Source organism: Corvus hawaiiensis, chromosome 3 (assembly GCF_020740725.1).
Source record: "Corvus hawaiiensis isolate bCorHaw1 chromosome 3, bCorHaw1.pri.cur, whole genome shotgun sequence".
In the NCBI taxonomy this organism is placed as follows: domain Eukaryota; kingdom Metazoa; phylum Chordata; class Aves; order Passeriformes; family Corvidae; genus Corvus; species Corvus hawaiiensis.
In genome coordinates this window covers 56,981,766-57,005,724 of record NC_063215.1, presented here as the reverse complement: position 1 = coordinate 57,005,724, position 23,959 = coordinate 56,981,766, and the positions used below count along the sequence as shown (strand labels likewise).

Here is a 23,959-nt window from a genome sequence, read left to right as displayed (position 1 = left end):
ATAATTGGTAAGTTTCTTTGTAGGTCACATAAGACTACTGACAACGATTAATCTGAATGTTATGTACACTTGAAAGTAGTAAAAAGTAAAGTAAGAACAAGTGAAGCAAAGATTATGCATTGTGATTTTCTATCACATCTCTATAAAAAGATATAGAAGTGATATCTACGTAATATAAAATTTGGAACACTGAAAGTGCATCATCTCAAAGTCCTAGAAAACTATGGAGTCAAAAGTGATCTAACAGCCAGGAGCAATTTACCAAAAGGTTCTCAAAAAAAAGCCAGTTGGGACTACACCCCAAAGACTTTCTTGTATCTTCACCTAGAAATATGTTTATTGCCTTTCAATCTCAGTATTTAAGATTTACAAATATGAGGGAAGTGTATTCTGGAATTTTAGTTTCATGTATGAACACCTATTACCTATTTGTACAAAAACTGTGCCATTTTGAGAAAAATATTTTCATTCTTAGAAAGGAATTTAAGTATTGGGGGACTGAGATGCTTATATTAACTCAGCAAAATGTAATTAACTGAGAGAGCATTCCCACATATTTCTATACTCCAAGGACACAGTGGTATTTATAAAGGTCATAAAAAAGGGAATGGGATTCTGCATTTGCTGTGTGAACAAGAGGATACAATATCAAGTAAGTGAAATAAATTCTTTCTCTCTACCTTAATGTATTGAAAAGTATTTCTTTACAAAATGTACTCATTTGTAAGCAGGCATTAGATGAAGTAAAACAGTTTCTCTTGTTTGTTCTCATTCTGCTTATCTCCATAAAATTTCTGTGTACTGTACAACTCCTTGAGAGGGAAAGAGACATTTGTTTTCATCCTTAGTATGATAAATATTTTTGGAGAGAGGAGAAATCACTGGTAACACCTCCACTATCTGTTTTGATTTTTAAATTGCTATTTTACACTAATTGATAAATTGGATTTATCTGTGTATTTTAATTATGATGTTAAACATGAATTTTTTATTTAAGTGCTAATGAACATTTACGTAAGAAGGCAAAAGCCAGCATAGCTTGAAAAATAAGCTCACATAGGAAAGATAACATGCAACAGGCAAAAAAGACGCTCCTTTAAGTGGACATTCATGTATGAGATTCTCTGAACTGTTTCCGAAGAAAAGGAACATTTCAATGAATCATGTACTAACAATACATGAGAAAATTAACATCTGGGCTGTAGTCAATCCAGAGCCTATCATGGGAGAATCTACTGTGCAACTGGTAGGAAGCACCTTGGATATATGTCCAGGTACCATACAAGTCCCATAGACAAAGGCTGTCCAAACCCACACGCATTCAATGCTTCTCTGCTGTGCTTTTTTTAACCTCCTCCATGCAAACGAACACTACCCACCACTGTGGCTGAATTGATTACAAGGATTTCAGCAAGAAAAAGAGCTGCTTAAAAGGAATGTTCCACATCACCTTACAGTAAACATGCATGCATGTGCAGTATACACAAACATGCAGACACACACACACAGACCTACATATAATACATATGCATGTATGAATGCTATATATTGATAATTTGTTTCTAATGAATAGCAAAAAAAGACAAGCACCAAACAGAATATTTAGCCAGGAGTGATGAATCTGCATCCAGAAACTGAATAAACCCCACATATTGTCCAGTAGCAGAAATAGTCATGTTCAGAACTGGCTCAGTTTGAACAGCCTGGGATAAGGATCCAGAAATTGGACACTCCCTTTTCTAAATCAGCCACAAGATTAGGAGTTCGGTGGGCATTTTAGCATTGTGCCTGTGACCTCCATAAGACCAGACACACCAGGAAATAAGCACAGGATTACAGAATCTTATTTGGGGCAAGGGTGGGGCTCATTCTTTGGCTGAATTCTCTGCTCTGTGGTTAAGTTCCTTGAAGAACACTGGTGCATAGTTCAGTTTCCATGCTAAGCTGCCATTTGTGGCTTTTCTGGTCTTTGGGGGGCTTGAATTTTCCCAAGCTGGGAGCAGAAAAAAGTCCCGATGTCCAATTTCATTTGCAAGCGAACTGTGTATGTAGTAAGTATTCCCTCTTTAAAATAAAATGTGAAACCTGATTTAAGTACCCATGTATCATAAACAGAGGATACTAGGTCTTGGATCCCAGTAGGGTGAGATGCCAAACTCAAAAACCAAAGAAAGACAGAGAGGTGTTGATGCCTGGCTTGATCAATGCACCATTCAGCTCAGCCTTTATTGACTCTGCTCTGAGATATTGGACTCCACACAACTGGAAATGGAGGCATCTCATTCTGGGGCCAAATTCCTATACAAGATACTCACCTAAAACCTTTGGTTTTGACTTGTAAATTTTATTTATACACAAAGATCTATAACAATCCCTTCCTTTAATACAAAACAGAAGGACTTGTCAACATAATACACCTATGAAATGCACTTTTTAGTCAGGTAGATAATATACATTCAGTACATGTGTTATATTTCACAGTGCAAAAGACTCTGGACCAGCACTGTGGATCAAAATTTGTTTGGGAAAACAGCCCTTAAAAGACAGTTGATCTGTAGATTTCTTATTGTAATTGCCTTCTAGATCTGCACTGGCAGATCATTACATTTGAATTTGCACAATTGTAAATTTACATTGAAAAAATGTGTATCTGTAACAAAACACGGCCCCTTACACATTCTTCCACTACATTAAATAAGCCATAAAGACAAAAGTATTCAAATAAAAATGCAATAGTCAGAACAGCTACTGCTACAGAAGAGAAACTTATGAGGCATATGCAGCTGACTCATTCCATGTGTTTGAGCACTGCAACTCATTTAGACAAAATCCCTCCTCTAAACAAGAGGGATGCAAAATAGAAGCTCAAATATATCCAAATAACCAAAAATATTTTGTACTCAGGTATTGCACTCTACATTATAATTCTTACCTTTAAAATCTACTAGCACAGACCAATATTCTCCCAAAATAATTTTCTTTTCCTTAGAATCTCATTAGGTGAGCCTCTCCACCACTGGCCCTGTACTACTTGAGTCCCAAACAGAGAAAGAAGTGAAGAAAAGGACTGAAAATGAGTGGAGAGTTTAAAACTGAAAGTGCAGATAAAGAGTAAGAAAGAACCGAATCTTTAAAACCTTAGTCCTTTTTCCTCATAAGCACTTGAATAAATACAATATCATCATGAAAGTTGGTCATATAAGCCAATAAAAGGTGCCAGGATACAGAGAAGAAGTAAAAATACAGATGACTTTTTTACCTGGGAAATATTTGCAATAGTTCTCAAATAACTAGGGCATTAGGATTTACACATCTGTATTTCAGATTATAGATTTTGGTTTGCTCTGGAATATATAGGGTTTTATGCCTATATAGATCTGTACTAGGATATTTTAGACTCCATTTGGAGACACAGCATACCTTCATGTGCTTTGTATTCTTAGAAATTAAGAAATTCTAAGAAATTAAGAAAAGCTATCCCAAGAACGGAGATAACCACCAAGTACATTCAAACCAGTCCAGGTAATGAATTATGAATAAAGTTAAACCAGATATTCTGCATATTTCTGGGAATAAAAAAATAAAAATGAGAAGCTCTGACTAGTTAACTGAAAGACAATTGGAAGAAGGAAGTAGTGGAACCATAGTAGTGTAACTGGATTGTGGATGATATGTTGAGATATTGTATAAATCAGGAAAGGAAACTACAATGTATAGAAAGCTGAATTTACCAATAATAAAGATCACAAAAGTTCAACATAATCATCTGAAAGAGTACATCCCATGCAAAAAAATGATTGCTTTTACTTGCTTTCATGTGAAAATAACATTTCTAGTATTAAAGATATGCTAACAAATCTCCTCTTCTTCCAAAGGTAGTGTAACAACCTAATCAAGTGATGAAAAATTTTAACAGTCAATGTGTTTTGAGTCTGCAATATGATAGGAATGGGGAAGGAAAACTATAGAGCTTGCCTGAATTTGAAAGATAAGACAGATTAACACTGCCTGAGAATTTTAAAGTACTAAGAGCTGTTTCTGAATAATTCCATATGTGAACACTCTTATTTTGGAATAAGAGAGTGCTTTGTTCCTGTTCAGCTTGACCCACTTTACAAAAGCATTTAATTAGGAGCATTTATATGTGTAAAAAAGGCTTTTGTTTGTTCTCTTGATTAAAACAATAAAGTTCAGTATCTAAGGTATCTGATTCAAAACATCTTAAATATTTAAAAAAAAAAAAAAAAAAGCTATGGTAGCCTAGGTATTAAAATTCAATTGTGGCATTTTAACTGCTTCTCTAAATAAATGATTTAGAAGGCAAAAGGTTTTTCAAACAGTCGTCAGTCAGCAATTACTTTCCGGTGTAATCCCTAGGCTGGAGATGGCTACTCAGAATTCTGTAAGACAAACCTGCTCTTTGCAAAAGATGAAGTAACAGCAGAGGTTTTCAAAAGTATGTGTCAAAGGGTCAACTGTAGTGTCTTGGGACTTCAGAAATCAAACTATTTACCTAAAGTAAAATCATGCAGTCTAGAGAGGACAAGACTTCCTGTACTCACAGCCGATCCAAATCCAGGTGAATAGAAATCTGTGCTGCCAACTGAAACTGTCAAGCTCAGCACTTTGGCAACCACGTATGCCCAGATATTTGCTCAGAATGCAAGCAGAGTGAACCCACACTGTCTCAGAAAATAGAGGGTAGGCATGTTTAGAAAGTTAAAAAATTGGAAGCCTAACTTCAGATGTCTGTAAGTATGTCTAGTAAGTATGAGTATGTTTGCATCTTCAACCTCTGCCTGGGTACCACAGCTTTGTAAACCTCCTGAGCTGCTGATGCTGGTACAGAAATTAGTACATAGCTAAACATTATAGCATCAGCCTCATGGTGGCACCCATGCTTGAGAAGCAGGAAGAACAGCTGCATTTAGCATTTTCATCTCCATGTGATCTCAAGTGCTCCCTGTCACTTCCACTGCACAAGCAAGTGAGGTACATTAAATGCTAGAGTAATATCACATAGTTTATGCCACGGGTGGCTAGCACATTCAATCCTTCAATGGAACAGATAAGGAATTGTCATTGGCATGCAAGGTAGTGTAAAAACCCCACATCCTCTGGTACGTGTCAGGCAGGGGGATTACACGCAATGCTGAACTGTCCCTGGTAGGATGGCTGACAATAAGAGTCCACACATGCAGGCTCAGACATAATTCACTAAGAAGAAATGAAAACTCTTCAGGTATGTAATATAGCAACAAGCTTGCATCTTGCACCCTTCCAGAAAGGTCTTTATACTGTTTAAGTGACATCTCCAACCTTTTGTACCCAGCATATCTGCCTAACTGTCCTATAAACAGAGAGGAGGCTCAGGTCCCTTTGCTGTCATCAAATATTAATGCAGATCTTAAATATTTGATCTTCATTCAAAAAACAGAAGATCACACACTATGTATTCAGCAGGTACTGTGATAACCCTTTCTGTTGTGTTTAAGAACAGATTAAAACCAAGTAACTTGGCAGGCTACTGTTAAAACAATGATGTCATGTTTTAGCTTGTGGTTGATGTAATCCTGCTCTTACCTTCTACGGCTTCCATGACAAACAGTGCATTGTGGCTTTCTTGGAAACAAGAAATGACACTACAAGCCACATTAACAATGCACCTTTAAAATCTGTTACATTTTATCTTGAAAATATTTTCACTAAAAGAACTTACACAAATACTAGGGGCTTCAAAAATATTTTATGCACAGTCTAGAATAAGAAAACTATTGTTTCTATCCTAGAAACACCTGTTTCTATTAATTGCTGAGTACTGTTGTGAAAGAGAAATGCAAGTTGGGGTATTACTCAAAACAAGCCCTTTTCCCCAACATTTTTATGTCAGCATTTGTAAAACCTCTGAGGTACAGACCTCTACTGATCTGCAACCATGTCTTATCTTAGAATACCTCATAAGGATTAGGTAGAAAGCCTACAAACTCTCCGTGGAACCGTGCAGCACACTGGGTAAGAGTTCTACACTAACCAGCAACATCTGAAAAAGGGTGACATTTGAACATTGGAAAACTGGTTTTCCTTTCATTCCAGGTCCTTCAAATTACTGAAGAAGATTCCAAGAAACTGCAGGAAGAGCTTAATTTCATTATGGTAAATCAAACATACGTTCTATTTGATGTCAATGCTATAGAAGAAATATGTATCAATAAAAGCACCTTGCTAGCTAGGAAAATTTTAAGAATATAAATTATTATCTTTTACTGATCCATTTAATGAAAGAATATTACATAGTTTACTCGTCACCACCTAAGTGGTCTCTTTACTTTTTTGCAATTAAGATATATTGAAATTAATGCTTTACGCATTTTCAATGTAATTTGAATATATTAAATTTGGAAATAAATTAGTTGTTTGACCACCAAAGTCTGCTGGGGAAAATATCTTTAAAGCATAAATACTTAAGACACTAAAAAACCTGCTGGATGTTATTAAATTGTATTTTATAGCATACTATGTTATGTTGTGAAAAATCAATTCCACTTTTTTCATATACTCAACTAAATTTTTAGTCAGGAATCACAATCTTTCTGGTGTCAAATAGGCTTTTGTGCTTTTTAGACTTACTTTACCAGTTTTATCCCATTGTTTGCACATATTTTTGAAAATCATTTTGGAAAATCCTATTGTGACTTATTTTCAACTACTGGTAACAGCTCTGGCACAAAAACACATCACTACTTCAAATACTTTTTTGTTGAAAAACAAAGGAAAATAGTCTTTTGAACACATTTGCATTACGATATTTTAAAAAGAGTGTAGCAAAAATTACCCAGTACAATAAAGCAAATCTCATAATCAAATACAATAAATAAAATCTCATTATCACAGAAAGTGATGAGGAAGTTTTTTGCTTGTTCTCAGTACTAGGAGATAAATGATTAAATTCTAAACACGTGTTCCTGTCTGTGAAGCTCCCTGTCACTGTCTCATGAAGAGTTTGTCATACATTTGCCAACATTAAAGCTCAAATATTAGAATTTGCCTCAGAACAATGAAATATTATTCTGAAATGAAAACTTCCATTTTCAAACCATATTGGTTACTTCCCTCTTAATTAGCCTGCTCTCGTTATCCAGACACAGCAAGTATTCATACAGCTTTTATGTTGTAACTGGTATGACAAAATTAATATAAAAACGCAATCTCATGATGAAAAATGCAATACTAATGATCAACGTTTCAATAGCAGAAAATTACCAAATACAGAAGCAACTGCCCAGCGTAGCAATACAAGATGAGATCTATTGCTAGAGTCCATCCATCCAGTTCTAACGCAAGAGCAGTGAAAAGGAATCAATAGAGGACCACTCCGTTCTCACGTGGAAATAGAAAACTATTTGATGTTTGCAAGAAACCACTGGATCGCTACTTTCTAGTCAGTGTCCACAAAGAGCCTGGCTTCTAGGTTAATAATCAAAATGTGAATTTTTCTCTGCCATGTTTAAAAGAAACATTTTTATAAGTCAATATTCTACCACATGTGTCAGCTGAGAAACAGGGCTTTAGGGAAAGACTTTACTGATTAGCACATAATACCTGTTGCTTTTTATCCAGGCAAATACTTATTCAGCACACTGCATGCAAAAGACTGCAGCAGTTCTGGATAAACTCAACACAAACAGTGATTTAATTACTAATTTTAAATGTTAAGAAACAGCCCCTGGGAAAACACCCAAGGTATTTTTACCCAGAAGCAGTATGACTACCATATAATTAATTGCAATTTGGGAGAAGTGCCACAAATATGCAAGAAACTCAAAAACAGTTACTCACAACTTAATAGGGTGGAGAAAGTAGAAGCTACAAATAGACTATCAAGCAAAGAAAATTTAGATGTGAAAGAAGCAAACCTAGGGGTATTTTGAAATTACAGGCAAAGAGGAAAGAAAGGCATATAACAGATAAAACTAAAAATTGTATCGTTATTTTAGAAAAAGCGTTTCACTGTCACGCAATTAAGAAGGAGGGTGAAAAGAAACTAACACATAATACATGTAATTTTGCTGGGTGTAGAATCTGGACATTAAACCAGCATTTACTTGGTTACCACTGCTGTTCCCAATGTGAGAAAATGCTCAATTGCTGTACAAATAAATTCAACCACGTTAAGGTCAAACCACCAGTAAACGGAGAAGCAGGAGAGCATCTACAGGAAACAAATGGCAGTCTTTCCTCCATTTAAGACAGTGCCACCATAAAAAGCTTTCAGACAAACTGGAAAAACTTCAAATTGCATACTGTATTGAAATGTTTTCTTCCTTGATGATGAAGGCGAAATGCTACTGTATGTTTGACACTGTAAGTGCATTTTTATCAAGAGCAGACTGAGGGATGTTGACAATCTCTCCAACTACCAATTAGTTTCCAATTCCTTTATTTTCAGTCTTCTGTTTCTTCTCAGTATTATTTGGAGTTCATAGAGTGACATTATCATATCTATTTTCTGTTTCAGGTACAGATGAGTCTTTCTTCTGTTCTTTCTTCTGTAATTCTTTCGTCTCTGTGGGTATTCCCAAAACTATTGCAGACAAACTCATCTTCAGTCTGGAGGGCTCATATACAACGTACCATCAGAAGCGTCTTATTCTTTGTTTGAGACATGGGTGTTGAGCAGCTGCCTGGCTAGCATTATAAAATGTAATGTGGAAGCGTAAACTGCACTACTAAGTCCTAATCAAGCTTACTAAGGTAACTAAAATGTTACTTAAATGGTTTAAATAGCCTAACATCAGCAATTGGCAAGAATTTTTTTTTAACATGTTCTGTGCACAGTGTTATTGATCTCCCTCAGAAACTTAAAGACTGCAAATACAATGCATATTTTTACCATTTAGTTGAAAACTTGTATATTTATATATACATATATATAGAATTAACAAGCAAGCTAATTAACAAATTAACAGTGTATCTTAGACTCACAACTTGCCTTTCATAGATACCGTTCAGATCCTGCCTGTCTTAGATACTCCTTTTAGAATGGGAAGAATGACTTTCTGCAGGTGTCTCCCATCTCAGCAAGACTGTAGAATGACCTTTGTAACAAAGTCAGATGGGACACCAAACTTGTAAAAAGTTCCACTGAAAAGCAAATCAATCCACTAATGTTCTGCTACTTAAAAATGCATCTGTTTGAAGTATTATGAGCAGAAAGAAGCATTACCTTTTACCATATTATTATGTTTTTACGCAGATAAAATAGACATTTGTAGTCTGATATTTCATTTTCCATATTGCTACTGCTAGATTGCAAGGATTAAGGGGGGCTGTAAGGGTACTTTAACCTCCAGCTTGGCCCACACTCCAGACTATGAATTTTGGCTGTGCAGAAAGTAACAGTAACGTGCTGGGTGGTTTCCACCAAGCAACAGACTTCTTGAAGTTCTTCTACCTCAGATGTAGCACAGGGGAAGTCTGATGTATAAACTTCTTACAAGCCACTCAGAAGAAACATCACAGAAAACAGCTTGGCATGTGATAACTTTCTTTAATGTGTATATAATCTCGTTTTACATTATAATACTATAAACCAACTTTCTTTGAAACAAGTCTACAAAAATCTTCATTAATGGATCCTGAAAATATTTAAGTGATACACTTAATGCTAAAGGTATATTTGACATAAGATTTATGTAATGCTCCCTCTGACAGTCAGAGGGTCTATTGAACATCTTTACCACGGTATCAAAAACTGACCAATCATTCAGGTGAAGGAGTATATATTGAAAAGCTCAATTCATTCCAGCATTCACTTGTCTTCTTTGGGATTTGAGGTGACATACAACAGCTGCCATGAGGTGGGTGGTCCAAAGAAGGACACTTTGTTTGGCTTGCTGTTTTGTTTGCTTTAAATAGCAAACTGAACACAAGTTTGAAGACAAAGCTTCAACACTACCTTCACTGTCACATCAATTTTTAACCCCTGAACACACACCCCATGGGGCTGGCACACAGATAGAGAAAACTTCTGGCGCAGATGTAGGATCTGCTGAAGTTAGTGGATGCTGCTCTGTAACATCTGGTCAAAGCCTGATTACCTGAGGTGCATACTGATGCAGTTCAGCAGGTGTTTTACTTCTGCCTTTTATTCATATCAATCTCTTTTGGTTCCCGTATTTTTAAACATACTTTTAAATAAATGTGCAGCTGATATGCGTTGTGGCACTTATTAGCCATGGAATCACAGAATATGCTGAGTTGGAAGGGACCCATCAGGATCACCGAGTCCAACTCCTGGCCCTGCTCAGGACACCCCAAGACACCATGTGCCTGAGAACATTGTCCAAATGCTTCTTGAACTCTGTCAGGCTTGGTGCTGTCACCACTTCCCTGGGAAGCCTGTTCCAGTGCCCAAATACCCTCTGGGTGAAAAACCTTTTCCTGCTATCCAACCTAAACCTCTTCTGACTCAGCTTCATGCCGTTTCCTCAAGTCCTGGCACTGGGCAACAGAGACAAGAGATTGACTCCTGCCCCTCCGCTTCCCCTCACAAGGAAGTTGTAACTGCAATGAGGTCTCCTCTCAGTCTTCTCCAGGCTGAGCAGACCAAGTGCCCTCAGTCACTCATCTTGTAGCTTCCCCTCAAGGCCTTTCACCATCTTTGTGGCCCTCCTCTGGACACTGTATAATGGCTTCACATCTTTCTTACACTGTGGCACCAAAATCTGCACACAGGACTCGAGGTGAGGCTGCCCCAGTGCAGAGCAGAGCAGGACAATCCCCTCCCTTGCCCAGCTGGGGATGCTGTGCCTGATGCCCCTCAGGACACATTTGGCCCTCCTGGCTGCCAGGACATGGTAGTAAGCAAGTCTTTGCTGTGAATGGATTTCTAACATTAATTCTGATCCCCTTTTAGATCTTTTCATCATATTAAATGCAAAAATCTCAACTCTGACCAAACTCTAGGTAACAAGTAAATTCTGTTTCTGTAATTTCTGTGTACTTCAAGGAAAAGACAACTGCTTGTGTACATGTACATGTAAGAAGAACTAGAGCTGGATACAGTGTTTTGTCTGTATTAAGTAGTTTTCCAATTTCACTATTTTTGATGTATTAGTAGAACCACATTAACACCCTTGTTTTAATGTCCTAGCAACTATAATTACTAAAAACCCTATTCAAATCACATTTTAAACCACTTTAAAATTAATGTTTCAAAGTTCATTAAAATACAATTTCTTCTTCTCTGAAATTAAAAAGTAAGTAATTTAAACTCTATTCCAATATAGCTGTTTTCCTTCACCTGTTGACTTTAAATAAATATATATTAACGTGTACAAAACCAAGAAATTAAATGCAGATATTTCACCAAGATGCATCTAAATCCATATAGAACTGAGAAAAATGGGGATAATAACAGTGCACTTTCTTAATCTAATATCAGTGAAGAACATCCATTCTCTCTACGGCTAGAGAAAGTCAGATGTAGTGCTCATGTAAAAATAATTCAAAGCAGAGTTCTGTTTGGACTGTGAAAATGACACATAAATTCTTTATGCATTGTCATACTGGGATTGAGTTAAAGCCAAACAAGAATCTGATTCTTGCTTTGAATACTGGTTGATTGACTGCTGTTGTAAACCATTTAATGGGACTCACATTCAAAAGAGTGCTGAAAGACTGTCTCATTTTAGCAATCTGAGATGTCAGTAACAAGGTAAGTTCAAGAAGAGAGATTTCAACAAATGTTTGGGAAAAACATTGTCCATATCTACCAAATATACTCCTAAACAGATTTTTTTTTATTGAGTTATATACTGAATTCCTTAATCAGACATATATTCCAAAATAGTCTGAAGAATATTTGTAAATAGTGCAGCTTCAATTTCACCCAAATCAAAATTTTTATACCATGTTAAATGATCTTGTAATTCCTCTCTCTGAGGCATTTGGACGCATACAAGTAATATTTAAATGTACAAACATGTACAGAAGACATTATATATATAGCTATATACACAAAGATAAACATGAGACATGCATAACACAAGGTAATAAATATAAGACAGATATATAGATAGATAAATAAATATGTGTAAAGATATCTCATTTTGATTTTAACTGATCTGGATTTTGCAATAGTTTTGCTATATCCTACCCTTTTTTCCTCTGTACTGCTTTTGATTTTTTTGTAACAATTTACCTAAGCTAAAGAAAGGTGACCCTAAGCACAGCCAAAAACATTAACAGCAACTAGATTTGTGAAGTGCCTGACGTTTAAAGTATTGTGTAAGTATTAATTAAAAGTCCTCAAAACAATCCTCAAGACCAGTAAGCACTTCCAGCAGCAGCACTGCAGCACAGAAAAAGAAGTCACCACGAGGGAGAAACCAAATTGTCACCAAAGCCCTACACGTAGTCCTGAAACCAGCACTAACTTCTAACAGTGGTATTTCTGTTAAGACAAAGCACGAAGACACAACTGTGATTTATAGCATTGCAATAATCTAGCAAGGTGTTTCTACAATGTTGAAAGTCTAATGGTATCCTGAAGAGTTATTATCAAATCTGTGGTACCACTGAAATTCTCACTGTTTATGAATGTAGTCCAAGTAGGGTCACATCTCCGCCAAACCAGAGACATTTCACCCAGGTTTAATCATCTGTAAGTACTGTGTCTAATCTGACTTAGTCACGCAGCCTGTCTTTAAAGTCAACAGACAGATGAGCAACTCTGGAGAGTGAGACATCTCACTTATCTTAAACACTCATTTTAGGATGAGAAATTTAATGGGATTCTGGAGATGGATAATTGAACAGAAACTTTTAGCTGCCAGCAAGAACCTGCAAGAGCACAGAGTTCCGGCAGAGCCAAGGCTGAGGGAGAGACTTCTGTCAGACTCCATGGATATTACAAGAATTGTCTAACACACACTCCAGAAAAAAATGGCTTTTTGCACATATAACTCAGGGACACAACTGATCAGAAGAAAATTAAGATGTACTTACCAAAAACAATAGAGGATTCACAGTAGTAGTAACCATTTGGTTGCTTTTTTTTCAACATGGAGCAAAGATCAAAGCGGTGCAAGATCTCATCTCCAAAATAATGGTTTTTGAAATCTTCATACAGACTAGAGTCAATTTTCTTCACCTTTAAAAAAGCAACATAAAATTCAATTAGGCATTCTACTTGGAGACTGAATTTTCATATTTAATTTCTATAGTTTTCATTTTAGCCATAAGTATAATTAGGATGGAAAACTACTTCAAGATCCAAAAAAGAATACAGAAATAATCATATGCCAAATCTTCTGCTTTAGGGAAGCACTGTCTACTTCAGAACTAAATGAAATAAAAATGTCATTAGTTCTCCTTTCCATCATTTCATCTTTAGACCTGTAGGAAACAAAAACATACACAATACTACAACTGCTTTAACTTCAAATGGTTTGCAACAGTGTTCATGGAACATGTAACTGGAAATTATTCTTGCTATCATCACTGGGCATGCTACAACAAGGAAGAATCTCAAATGGTTGTCAAGGGCAGTTTTCTGAGTCATTAAAATCAGCACACAGGAAAAAATGGTTGTATTTTATTAGCACTGGACTTTTTAACCTCAGTAAATCTAAAAACTTACTGTGATTTATAATATTGAAATCAGTATGCAGTTGATACATGAAGCGGAACATAAATATTCTATTAAGCTATTTTCAGAAAACATCATTTCAGTAGTTATTTTTGGAGTTTAGGGCTCCTCATTCCATTCCACTGTCAATCAAAATATAGGATCTCTGTAGAAATTCAGTCTTTTCTCCTTCAATCTACCTCCCAATAATGCTGTTTGCTATTTAAATATCATTACTCCATGATAAGGAATGTTAGGAGCCTCTAGCAGCCCCAGCCCAGTGCTCCCTATTGCCCAGCTGCTGGACCCCAGTTGAGTGTGTGGAGTCCCAGTCTTTGATGGATGTACCTGCTGCTTTCACCTCCCAGAAACACTCATGCTCAAAGGACATGGACATTGCTGGCTACATGGATGCCACTGCCTTCACCAGCACCCGCACATGGGGCTCACAGGACACACAAGTGCAGGTGGCTCCTGGCAGGGACAGAAGCTCAGCAGTGCAGGACACACATGACTTTCTCTCCATGTTCACATGTGGGCATTCCTGAAGCACCGTCATGTCCCCTCTGTCCACGTGGCATCCCTGCCCAGATTGCCAGGCTCTTACTGAGCCCATGGGTCTCCCACATGCTGGCTGGCTCTGCTTGAGGTTTGGCAGTGAACACCTACACTCCCCACACACACAGTGTGGGGAGGATACAGACATTTGCCCCTGGCAATGTCAGACAAGTGCACCCACCAGGCTCATTTTAAACAGGACTAGCCCCTTTTGCAGTCCATACTGTCTACTCCTCTTTTGTGTTCTTCCCCAACCTCTCCCCCTGCACACACCCTGCATTTGCAGAGTCAACCTGCCAGCATCCTGGACCCTCGGCTTTACATGCCCAACAGCTGCAAACTCCACGTTTGCCTGTGGTTTCTCAGCAGCCCATCAGTGTGAAAAGTAAAGTCTACTTTAGTGAAGGTCAAAATGTTTTTTCATTTCCTTAATCTCCGAAATGATGACATCTAGTGGTGGATGCTTTTCATTTCAGGAAGTGGAAATTTGGGAGTCTACATCTCCGTGAAGTCTACATTTAATCCATCCTCACAGTCGTTACCTAAAATTGTATATTCTATGGCTAAACGAGTCCTTATGTACCAAGGTTATTCCGAAATTAAATCATCATTCCTTGATTTTTGGCTGACAGTTCTTGGAAATACAGTTAGACATCAATTAGAAATAAAAAAAAAGACCTTTTCAGCCAGGAGAACATTTGTCAAAATGTGAAGCCTTGAGTACTTCTGGAATGAAATGAAGAAAACATAAAAATCACAACTTCATGCTCCAACAAAAAAAATAGCATTTACAAGAGGTTGGGATGTTGCTTGTCAAAGACAGATTGGTAAGGTGTGAATCAAATGTTGAATGCTCAGGAACTGAGTTGTGCTTGTGATGCACTACTGAAAGGTATTTGGAAAAGCAGCCCTGGGAAAACTATGATATATTTAGTAACTGGAACAATTTCTGGAGTGCTGCTTGCAGTGAGATGTGAAAGGATGAAGCAATGCAGGTGCACAGGAAGGTCATGGCTCATTTCTTAACTGAAAGGGTCTGGAGCAGTAGAGGTGCAAGCGAAAAGTTGTTACCACATGGGAATAGAACACATGCTGATTATAAAGATAAGCTGTAATGGGGGAGGGTGAGAAACAAGAGTATTTGAGAGGCCACTTTGAAGCGTTTGGTGCTGGAATGGGAGGAGGAAGACATCTGCCTCTCGAGGAAGCACAGTAATGGATAATGCCTGTAAAGGACATGGCTGTGTAACACGGGCCTGGAGAGGCACGGCATGAGGAGCTCTTGAAGGACTGGCAGGGCACCAGGGAGCTAGCCTTTGGCAGTCCTGCCATATCTGGTTTTTCTCCCTGTGTCTCTGGGAAGGTGCAGCCTGCCATCCCCAGCCCACAGCTGAACCCCATGCAGTCCCCCTGGCTGCTGCCACAGTCAGCCTTGGGACCAGGGGCAGGAATCAGGTGTGGGACCAGGGGCAGGAAGGCTCCAGTGGTGACAGCGCAGGTAGCAGAGACGCAAGCAGCTCCGGGCTCCGTGTGCCAGACCCCACAAGCCAGCACACCACTGGGGTGCTCCCTCCAGGCGGGACCCGCAGGCGGCCGAGGGTCGCTCCCCGCGGGGCTGCCGGGCCGCCAGGGCCGCCAGCCGAGACAGGGCCGCTGTGGGCGCGGCCCGGCTGCGGAGGAGGGTCCGGCCCTTCTGACGGGCCCTCCCGGTGGAGCGCCGAGCTCCCGCCCGGAGAGGAAGGGAAAGAGGTCAGCCGAACACTTTTGGGCTGCAGGGAGGCGCAGCAGCCGAGGGGAGCTGCCCGTCTGTGGTGAGGAGGGTGAGTACAGAGCAAAGAGGTGGGAATGGATTGGAAGTGAGGTGCTGACAGGGATTGGTATATCTGATCCCTTAAGTGCTTGTATAGAAACTGGTACTGCGTGATGGTGCAGTGTAAATATGGGGCTGGGACCCTGAAATGATGGCCAGGCTGTGGGGCTGCACTGCTAAGAGGAGCCATGGTCAGTGCAGGTGTGTGTCACAAACCTCTGAGGGAGGATGATTTTGTACGTGGATATACATGTCCGTGTACGTTACTGTATTTATGGGTACCAGGGCATACATAGATACTTTAAAAAAATAAAGGACGCAAAGAAAAACTGTAAAACTAATGCTGCTACTTAGTTCTGTTACACCTTCCTTGGAAACAGACGGTGGCTGTAGTTACTGGCTGCATCTTTTCATTTGAATGGTTATAGTTAACTCCTGGTAGCATCTTAGTTTCTTCAGGGTTGGAAGAGTGAGTGTTAACCTCCTGTTGTCAATCAAAGTTACTTCTCAGGACCTTTTGGATGAGTTGAGAATAAAAATACCTCTTGCCAACAGAATGAGTGCCTCATCAGCCACGAGCTGTGCCTTGCCACCGCCGCTTGGGCCCGAGCAAGAGGAGCAAGAGAGCTCGGAGATACATATGTCTGTTTTGTGGTATGCAGGGCAGCTGGCAATTACTTACTATGACACAGAAGATTGCTCAGTCTACTTCATGCCTGAGATACCTGATAATGAAGACCTCAAGCTACTGCAAAAAGTGATTGGGGAACTTAACCCTCAATGCATAGTGACCAGTGCAAAACAGGACCAGAATATTGCCAAATTCCTGACCAACCTAACAGCTACTGCTGGTGATAAAGACACGGGAAAACCAGAAATTGTCCTGTTTCCTAACATAGATTTTGGTTTAGAAGTCACCAAGCAACGGATCCTATCTAGGCAATTTCCATTTATCCCATCTCATATGACTGCAACAGAGAAAATTCTCTATTTGTCCTCAATCATCCCTTTCGAGAGTCCACTCATGATACGAGCCTTAGGGGGCCTCCTTAAGTTTCTAGACAGGAGAAGGGTTGGAGTTGAGCTCGAAGACAGCAGTGTAGCAGTTCCTATTTTGGCCTTTAAAAAATTTGTGCTGTCAGATACTGTGAATATGGACCAAGACACTTACTGTGTCCTGCAGATATTTAAAAGTGATATCCATCCTTCTGTGTACAAGCTATCCAGTGGACTAAAAGAAGGATTTAGCTTATACGGAATTTTAAACCGTTGCAGATGCAAATGGGGAGAAAAACTGCTGAGGCTGTGGCTCACACGGCCTACCCGGAACGTGACAGAGTTGAACAAACGGCTAGATGTTATCAACTTCTTCCTGCTGGCTCAGAACCATGAAACAGTCCTCACTCTTCAAAACTGCCTCAAGAATATTAAAAATGTGCCTCTTATTTTAAAGAGAATGACTCTTTCCAACACAAAAGTTAGTGACTGGCAAGCACTGTATAAGACAGCGTACAATGCAGTGTGCCTTAGAGACACGTGTCGCTCTATGCCCAATACTATTGAACTTTTTCAGACTATTTCACGTGTCTTCACTGATGATCTGCACTACATTGCTAATCTAATCAGCAAAGTGGTAGACTTTGAGGGCAGCCTCTCAGAGAACCGCTTCACTGTTAGACCTAATGTAGACGCCAATATCGATGAAAAGAAACGAAAGCTGATGGGACTGTCAGACTTCCTTACAGAAGTGGCACGAAAAGAACTGGAGACTTTGGACAATCGGATTACCTCCTGTTGTGTGATCTACATTCCTTTGATTGGGTTCCTTCTGTCCATTCCACGCCTACCAAATATGGTGGAGAAGAGTGACTTTGAAATTGAAGGCTTGGACTTCATGTTCTTGTCAGAGGATAAACTGCACTACAGAAGTGCCCGAACCAAGGAGTTAGACAGCCTGCTGGGTGACTTGCACTGTGAGATCAGAGACCAGGAAACACTCATCATGCACCAGCTGCAGACAAGGATCTTGGAGAAGTCTGAAGTACTTAACAGTGTGATTGAGTACACTGCACACCTGGATGTACTGCTAGCCTTGGCAGCGATGGCCCGGGAGAATGCCTATTGCCGACCTCGCTTTACTCATCGCCACGGCTTCCACATCAAGGATGGAAGACATCCACTCATGGAACTATGTGCAAAGACTTTTGTGGCCAATCCTGTGGACAGCGGCGAGGCTACCAGACGAATAAAGATCATCACAGGGCCAAACTCCTCTGGAAAGAGTCTTTACTTAAAGCAAGTAGGTCTTATAGTGTTCATGGCTCTGATCGGCAGTTATGTCCCTGCAGCAGAGGCAGAGATTGGAGTAATTGATGGGATTTACACAAGAATCCACAGTAGGGAGTCGGTTTCTGTAGGGCTCTCCACATTCATGATTGATCTTAACCAGGTTGCCAAGGCTGTAAACAATGCCACAGAGAGGTCCCTGGTACTTATTGATGAGTTTGGTAAAGGGACCAACACACTGGATGGCCTGTCCCTTCTGGCTGCTGTCCTGAGGTACTGGATCAGACAAGGAACACAGTGTCCACAGGTCTTTGTCTCCACTAACTTTCACAGTTTAATGCAGCTAGAACTCCTGCCTGACACACCTCTTCTGGAGTACCTGACCATGGAGACCCACCAGGATGGAGAGGAGTTGATATTTTTCTATCAGATCAAACAGGGTATGTCCACCATTAGTCATGCTGCCACCATTGCTGCATTAGCAGGAATGCCAGCCAAAATTATTGAAAGAGGAGTGGAAGTATCAGAACTGATTCGCAATGGAAAACCTATCAAACGTCTTGATCATCCTTCCAAAGGCGATAGGATGGAAAAATGCAAGTCTGTTGTGGAAAAGTTTCTTTGCATAGACCTTGACGATCCCCAAGTGGACTTGGAAGAGTTCATGTCTAAAGAAGTGCTGCCTTCTGCAGCCTCAGTCCTGTAGCAAGGATATGTGTAAATGCATAGAGTGCATCATATCTACCATGGAGAGTTTGGTACTTTAAAGAATGATCACTATGATGAAACACCTCACAGGAAATTCAGCTTGTAACAAACTGTTTGTAGCTATGTCCTTCCTTCTTCTTGTTGTTTAAACCAAGTACTTATATATCCCTGCAATATGGTGTACCATACGAGTGTACGAAGAGAAGAAGAATTTTAAGAACATCTCCCACCTGTTGGGTCACCCAGTTTGTGAATTTTCTGTCCCTGTTGTTGGAACCTCCAATTAAAAAATATACTGTAGAAAAATCACAACACATTTCTACTGGTCTTAGAAGACTATGAAAGGAAAGTGTTTATTGTTTCATATTGTGCCAAAGTGATGGTTGCAGCCATTTTAGGCTCAACATCAAAGATTACAAATAAGTATGTGCTTCAGACTCTTGTATCAGCAAGTAATAGTTGTCACAATACAAACCACTGACATAGAGGCTGATAAATGGAAATACAAAGGGATTTAATGGCTCTGCAGCTTTTCTTATACCAGCTTTTCTGTCCAAAATGCCAGAGATATCAGGATTCATTATAAAAAGAATGCTGGTGGTCAGAATCAGTGGGGACTGATAAAAAGGAGTGCCTTGGTTTGTGTCTTGTTTTACTGAGAAATGCTCTCTTCTTTAAGGTCCTGTATAATAAAACTATGTGTCTATGCCACATGGGTATAAATAAACGCAAAATTAAAAATCTAGGAATGTAAGAGAGAAATTCACATTTTCTATTCTATATTCAATTATTAACATTTGAGGATTAATACCACAAAGGGAGGATTGCGTTTCACTGCTCTTGTCATGCAGAAGATCTTTATTGAACACAGTATTTTATGTACGCATATGCAAGAAAAATTCATTAACAAATTAATGACACAAGAGCCATATCTAAATAATATCAAAGTAATAACCTTTCCTGCAGCCTGAGTGCCTGAGATTCCTCATGTAAATAAGACAGAGGAGACATTACATAGCTTATTGTCTGCTAAAACTTGCTCTAACCACTTACATAATGGCTAATAAAAGACATACTACATCTCTCATTTATATGTCATTTCAAGAAGCCGAACATATTAATGTCACATAAACTGAGAGAAAATTTACATGAAAAGAAATTAAATCCCTTCATAATTATAAATATTAAACATGTTATCTGGTATATCTGGCTGAAGATAGCAAAAAGATGAATGTCAGCGCACATCAAAAAGATCTGAAATTGGAGACACTGCTTTGGCTTTGTTTCAGTGTGGAATTTCCTCCTTGATGATGAACTATTATTATTATTATTATTACAAAATAAGTACCTTATGTTATTTCTGTATGAAACTGGAAAGAGACAGAAGTTTAACATAATTTACATTAAAAAAATACAATAATAAATTACTGAATCATGCATTTAATGCTATTTCCAGGGCAATCAAAATAATACTGTCTGCATAATATCTGGTATCTTGATGATGTTAGCACTGAAGTGAATGGCAACAGTGAATCAGGCCTTGTACAATGCTCGCAAGTGTAGAATATACAAACGTGTTTTTCACTAACATATTCTCTTTTACCAACTATACATACAGCATCCTAAAGATACACCGTACAAAAGAATATAATATACAAAAGATTCATAATTTATATTTTTGGCTTTTTTTGTTGACAACCACTGTCTAGGATAGGGATATACTCTGCACTAATTAAACAGATGCCATCAGAGCAATTTAGCTGTCAGTCATCTTCTTATGAAATTCATTCCACAGTATTTGCAGTTCTGGCAGTACTAGGTATCAAAGGACCTCCAAACGTCATACAGCACTTATGAAGTGTGCCTCTCAACACACCCTGCAATAAACAGGAATCTGTACAAATGAAAAACACAGGGCTTGTCACTGACTGGTGGCAACTTAGCAGGCAAGTGAGGGAAGCAGGAATAGAAACATTATCTTCAAATGCAAAACGTCAGTTTCTTCTTTTATTATGCTTCATTAGGTTCTTTGCATAGAAGATAACTATACTAACCCAAGATTCTTATCATTCAAATAATTCTGGAAATAGCTAAACATGTGCAAGTAAATCATATCCCTTTGTCTCCTTCCACAAGGACATCTAGAAGCACACTATACCTCCTGATTTTGGGGAAGTTTTCAGTGGCACATCTAATCTGAGAAATGTCCAACTAAGCATGAAAAGTGAGTTGGTCCCACTTCTGAGTAGGTGAATAAGTCCTTTATTCTGAGAAGCTGAAGGCGGTACAGTAAACCAGATAGCTCTTTTCTAATCCACTTTATTTCACACTTTTATCCTTTATTAATATCTGTTTCCAAGTTTTTTAGATTTACCATTTTTAGCTTAATGATGTGCCTTCAAAGTGAAAAACTGATTTCTTGAGATCTTCACTAGTTCTAAATTCTCAAACTCTTTGCTTTGTAAATATAATTTTTAACTTTGGGAAAGTTAAAATCTCTTCAGAATATATGCATTTCAAAATGCCTGCAGTTATATTAAGGTTTAAAAAACCTATTTTTTTTTCCAAAAATACAACTTTGGTGGAATTCAGATGTCACTGAGAGGAGGGTGAGTTAACAGAGTATTATTTCAAATAAGGAAGCTTACATTTAAAAATCAAATTAATACCGTTATAAAGCCATGGCTGAGAACTATACTCAACCACTTTAGTACTATTTTTTCTTTTATAAGCTTGCTCATGTAACCTTCATCCAGTTTCCTTTTCTTGCTTTTCATATTGTTATATGATCTAAAAATGCAATTACACATTGTATTCAAATGTACTGCAAAATAATTATTCCTTTTATGATTCATATTTTTATTTAGTTTTCTCTAAATGCATAAAACTATCTAACTAAATGTATGAACACAATGAAAGAAAAAATTATAGTAAAGACTGATGCTTATGCCTGACACTGAATTGACAGAGAAAAATGTACAGATTTTTAATACATAGTATCTTTCTATACAGTAGATCATATGCATTATCCAGCATTATGGAGGGTTCAAGAAGATGATTGGGAATGACATTGACCTGGTTCTGTCAGCAGCAGTGAATATCAGAACACAGAAAGGATGCATCCTGGCTAATATTTCATGGAAGCTAGATAAATGTAAATGAAACAAACAAAACCAATAAAAAAAACAGAATAGCAAAACCCCCACCCTGATTGTCTCAGATGTTTTAACCAGTTAAATCACTGAACCACTGATATTCTAGAAGATCTGTGGATTTTTAAATTAGCATTTTAAAAACCGAGCTGTCAATATAAGCAAAAGGTTCTGTGAGTTTACAAATTTAATATCTATCATATACCACCTGCATCCTGTGAATAGTTCCTTATTTCTGTTTTAGAGCAAGTACACATATCCTCAAATTTTCTTGATGTATCTCAAATCTCCCTACCTTCTTTTTACTGATTTCAAAATACTACTTAATTAAAACATGCACCTTCAGCATTTTTAGGGATATTTCTAATTAAATTTTAAAGTATTTTTTAATGCCCACTATTAAGGAAAAAATCAACGTAAAAGATTAGTATTATGTACTTTAATTCTTACTTAAAATATTTTTTCTGAAAGTTATTTTCCCAGTCAATGTTAAAGGATCACATAAAACATTCTATACAATGTCAGTAAAAAAAAAATCTATGCACATATACCTTGTGTTAAATAATACAGTCTTAGTTAAATTAGTATGAAATTAAAAATAGGTACACTAGTTTTGCTTCTATGTATTTTAATCACAGTTATATCCTATTTTCATGCATTTGTGTATTTTGTCAAAAAATCTAATAAATAGGCAAGAAATAACTACCTGCAAGAGAGAATATAGAAGATATATTAATATAGTTTTTCCTCATTACTCTGAAATTCACCAAAGTATATTTAGTAGAGAAAACTAACAGTCTGCCTACTATGCATAATCCAAACGGAAATTCCACTGTTTATTTGCTAATTTTCCCCTATACAGTAACAAAACTCTGCAAACAAACCACATGCATACAATCTACCCCCTAATGGGAATTCTGTGACTCTGAACAAGTACTTTTATCCTTTGGTCTTGTCTAATTTCCCAACAGAAAACAGACCATGATATTACTGCACCGAGAATATGAAGAGTGGTAAATTACAGTACAGGACTACTGGTTATACAGTAGATACATTAATTATTTCTTTAAAAACCAAGTATTTTAAAGTCTTACCTCTTCAGCTGCTTACAAAGTAGAAAGTATGATGCTATAGCATAAACAACACTTTGTCCATCTCCAAATTAAACTTTCTAGATTGCTGCTGAGATGTGTGAAATGTGAGCTCACCTGCTTACGTAGCTCTGTTGATTTTGACAACTTCATGAAGGTCAGATGTGGTTTAAAAGCTCTTTCTTCTCCTGTCATGATCCCCTTTTCTTGAAATATCATCTTCATAGTCTCTGATGAGGAGAAAAGTGTGTAAGTACAAAGATATTACATAATATAATGCTTAAAATGTGTTTTCAAATGTAATTTTAGTCATGGCCCCTTCACATGAAAGAAACAAGATGATGAGTACCAAAAAGCAGGGAGATTTCTACTTAATTTCAAAGGCACATAATTATTTCTTCAGAGGTATATATTATTGCATGTGAAAATGGTCCTATATTTGCAGTTAATATCAGTTAAATAATGGCAATTAGAAAGCTGTTCATGCTGTCCAATTTTGCTATCAAAATAGGAACTCAACATTAGCACTGTTCAGGAGTCACTCTCACTGGAAGTGTGGGAAACTTCAGGAAAACTCTGAGTATGTAAAAGAATTCTCTATTCAAAAACACTGTTCTGTGGGGAATTCTATTATCTGTATTTGGGTAATCTCCCACTCAGAACAGAGGAAATTTGGAAGTGAAAGCTCTAAGTTTTGGCACTGGATTTACATGCCAGCATTAGA

At 38.0% G+C, this 23,959-nt stretch overlaps 2 protein-coding genes across 6 annotated transcripts in view; one reads left to right on the top strand and one right to left on the bottom strand.

Annotated features, from left to right (window-relative positions):
* AKAP7 (A-kinase anchoring protein 7) overlaps positions 1 to 23,959 on the bottom strand; it is an 85,727-nt gene that overhangs the window by 36,246 nt on the left and 25,522 nt on the right. For 4 of the 5 annotated variants that reach the window (XR_007202389.1, XM_048297724.1, XM_048297725.1 and 1 more), the window contains exons 6-7: positions 23,353 to 23,465; positions 13,009 to 13,153 (exon numbers count right to left, since the gene is read on the bottom strand). Coding sequence is in view for 4 of the 5 variants with exons in the window: in XM_048297724.1 (XP_048153681.1) it covers positions 13,009 to 13,153; positions 23,353 to 23,465 (258 nt within the window). In the remaining variant the exon portion in view is untranslated. Of the gene's footprint in view, positions 1 to 10,616; positions 12,455 to 13,008; positions 13,154 to 23,352; positions 23,466 to 23,959 lie in introns of those variants that run through there. The other variant, XM_048297726.1, reaches the window with a different exon arrangement.
* On the top strand, positions 16,474 to 19,057 carry MSH5 (mutS homolog 5). The gene has a single exon (XM_048297722.1). It carries the CDS (start codon positions 16,555 to 16,557, stop codon positions 18,988 to 18,990), a length of 2,436 nt encoding a protein of 811 aa, XP_048153679.1. The 5' UTR covers positions 16,474 to 16,554; the 3' UTR covers positions 18,991 to 19,057.

Excerpts from the sequence above, each read along its gene's own strand:
- MSH5 (XM_048297722.1), top strand. The coding sequence starts at position 16,555 with ATGAGTGCCTCATCAGCCACGAGCTGTGCCTTGCCACCGCCGCTTGGG.